Source organism: Penaeus japonicus, unplaced genomic scaffold (genome assembly GCF_977035675.1).
Source record: "Penaeus japonicus unplaced genomic scaffold, GWHDUDI00000001_assembly GWHDUDI00000022, whole genome shotgun sequence".
Classification (NCBI taxonomy): Eukaryota; Metazoa; Arthropoda; class Malacostraca; order Decapoda; family Penaeidae; genus Penaeus; species Penaeus japonicus.
The window spans coordinates 17,192,770-17,195,269 of NW_028234424.1; the positions used below are offsets into that span (position 1 = coordinate 17,192,770).

The 2,500-nt window shown below is 45.6% G+C and overlaps 1 protein-coding gene across 1 annotated transcript in view; it reads left to right on the top strand.

The window, feature by feature from the left end:
- The first annotated feature begins 1,466 nt into the window (after window positions 1-1,466).
- Window positions 1,467-2,500, top strand: part of LOC122243360 (uncharacterized) — a 2,447-nt gene continuing 1,413 nt past the window's right edge. The window contains exons 1-2 of the mRNA XM_043000905.2: window positions 1,467-1,513; window positions 1,772-2,500. The exon at window positions 1,772-2,500 is cut by the window's right edge and continues 1,413 nt beyond it. Coding sequence (XP_042856839.2) covers window positions 1,483-1,513; window positions 1,772-2,500 — 760 coding nt within the window. The 5' untranslated portion in view covers window positions 1,467-1,482. The remainder of the gene's footprint in view (window positions 1,514-1,771) is intronic.

The window sequence follows — 2,500 nt, forward strand, 5'->3', positions numbered from 1 at the left end:
GAAAGGTGGAAGGGATGGAAAGGGGAAAATAGAAAGAGGAGGATGATTGAGGAGGAGAGGGAAGAGGAAGATAAGGAGGAGAGGGAAGAGGAAGATAAGGAGGAGAGGGTAGAGGGGGATGGGGAGGAGAAGGATGAGGAGGGAGAGGAAAGAGGGGGATGTGGAGAATGAGGAAGGAGAGGGAAGAAGGGGATGAGGAGGAGGTGGGTGAGAAGGAGAGGGAAGAGGAGGGCGAATGAAGTAAAACACGATGGGACGTAAGGAGCGGAGGAGGAGGAGGAGGAGGCGGGATGGAGGAGGAGGTGGTGGGATAGTGAAGGAGGAAGCGGGATGGAGGAAGTGGGATGAAGGAGGAGGGGGAGGAGGAGATTTGATTAAAGAAAAAGGAGGGGGAGGAGGAGGAGGAGATGAGATTGAAGAAAAAGAAGGAGGAGGAAGAGGAGGAGCCGGAGGAGGAAGAGGAAGATTCAAAGGAAGAGGAGGAGGAGGAGGAAGAGAAAGAGAAGAAGGAAAAAGAAGAGGAGTAGGAAGAGAGAAAATAAGTGAAGGGTGAGGTGAAGATGATGGAAGGGGAAAAAGGACACGACTAAGACGAATAAGAGGCACGAAGAGAATATGCAACACGAATAAATGAATAAACAACAAAAGGAGAAAGGGAAATAGGGTTAAGGGTAGGAGGAGCCGGTATCCCGACTTATTTTCGGATTACGGATTGTCTCCAGATCTGTCAGGCAGAAAATGAAAGCTATTTAACCCCACAAGCCGGAATGGAAAGCGAAAGAGTATGAGAGAGAGAGAGAGAGAGAGAGAGAGAGAGAGAGAGAGAGAGAGAGAGAGAGAGAGAGAGAGAGAGAGAGAGAGAGAGAGAGAGAGAGAGAGAGAGTATGAGAGGGAGAGAGAGGGAGAGAGAGAGTATGAGAGAGAGAGAGAGAGTATGAGAGGGAGAAAGAGGGAGATTCAGAGAAAGATAGAGAGAGAGAGAGAAAGAGAGAGAGAGAGAGAGAGAGAGAGAGAGAGAGAGAGAGAGAGTATGAGAGAGAGAGAGAGAGAGAGAGAGAGAGAGAGAGAGAGAGAGAGAGAGAGAGAGAGAGAGAGAGAGAGAGAGAGAGAGAGAGAGAGAGAGAGAGAGAGAGAGAGAGAGAGAGAGAAAGGGATCAAATAAAAGAACAATGATGATTCAGAAAACAAACAGACGGAAAGGAATTAAAAGATAAAAGTCCTTAAAATCTTCCTAAGGCGAATAAGGGAAGGGGGACAAAAGCAAGGAAGGAGGAGATGGGGGGGGGGAAGAGGGTGCTCTGTGTTTAACAACAAGGACAATACAGAGACAAACGTAAGTGCAAAGTCACCCCCGTTTATCTCGCCGTTATGATGTATGCCAAGGACGTGAAAAAGAGGAGGGGACAGTCGACGTATGTGCATATATAAGAGTGTGACAGATACATTCAACATCACACTGCATCTTATACGCCTCTCCTTGCAATGGCGTTATTTCGTGCGCTCCTTGTGTTGGGTGAGGATTTGTTTACATCTGTTGTGTGTGTGCTTACATCTTTTCTTCCCTGAAATTCACGTGTTGATTTATTCATTTTGCATGTGTGTCGGTTTTTATTGTGAATTTGAATACTTTGATATTCATATGTGATTGATGATTTCCTTCACAATATCGCTTTTTATATGAATGATCTCTTCTCAGATAATAATAAGAATGATTAATGCAAATTCATGGGAAGGTTAATTATGCATTTTTTTTTATATTTAATTGTTTCAGGCCTGGCAGCTCAACTGTGCCCCTCCCAATCACACGACTCCTTAGAGGTATACTATGAACTGCAACCTCCCAAGTATGAATATCAACCTCCCAAGAAGTACGACTCTCAGGAACCTTCCAGGACATACGACTTTCACGAGGTATTTAAGAAAGACGGCTATGAAGAACCTTCCAAACTGTATGAATATCAAGAACCCCCTAAGAAAGACGTCTATCAAGAACCTCTGCTAGTCTCCTATCAGGAACCTATCGCTTCATATCAACAGGAACCTCCAAAGGTCTCTTATCAGGAACCTTCTGAAACATACGACAACCAGGGACCTCACAAGGACCTTCAATATCAGGAGCCTCCAAAAACCTCCTACGAAGAACCTTCCAAAGCATATGACTATCAGGAACCATCGAAGACATTTAGCTACCAAGAACCTTCCAAGAAACTCGATTACCAGGACCCTCCGAAAGCCTCTTACCAGCAGCCTTTGAAGAAGGACGTATACCAAGAACCTCTTAAGTCTTCCTCGGAGGAATCTTCCAAGGAGTACCATTATCAGGAACCTTCGAAGACGTTTGACTACCAGGAACCCCACAAGAAGGTTGACTATCAGGAACCCTCCAAGACATATGACTACCAGGAACCCCACAAGAAGGTTGACTATCAGGAACCCTCCAAGACATATGCCTACCAGGAACCCCACAAGAAGAACGACTACCAGGAGCCCTCATTAGCAT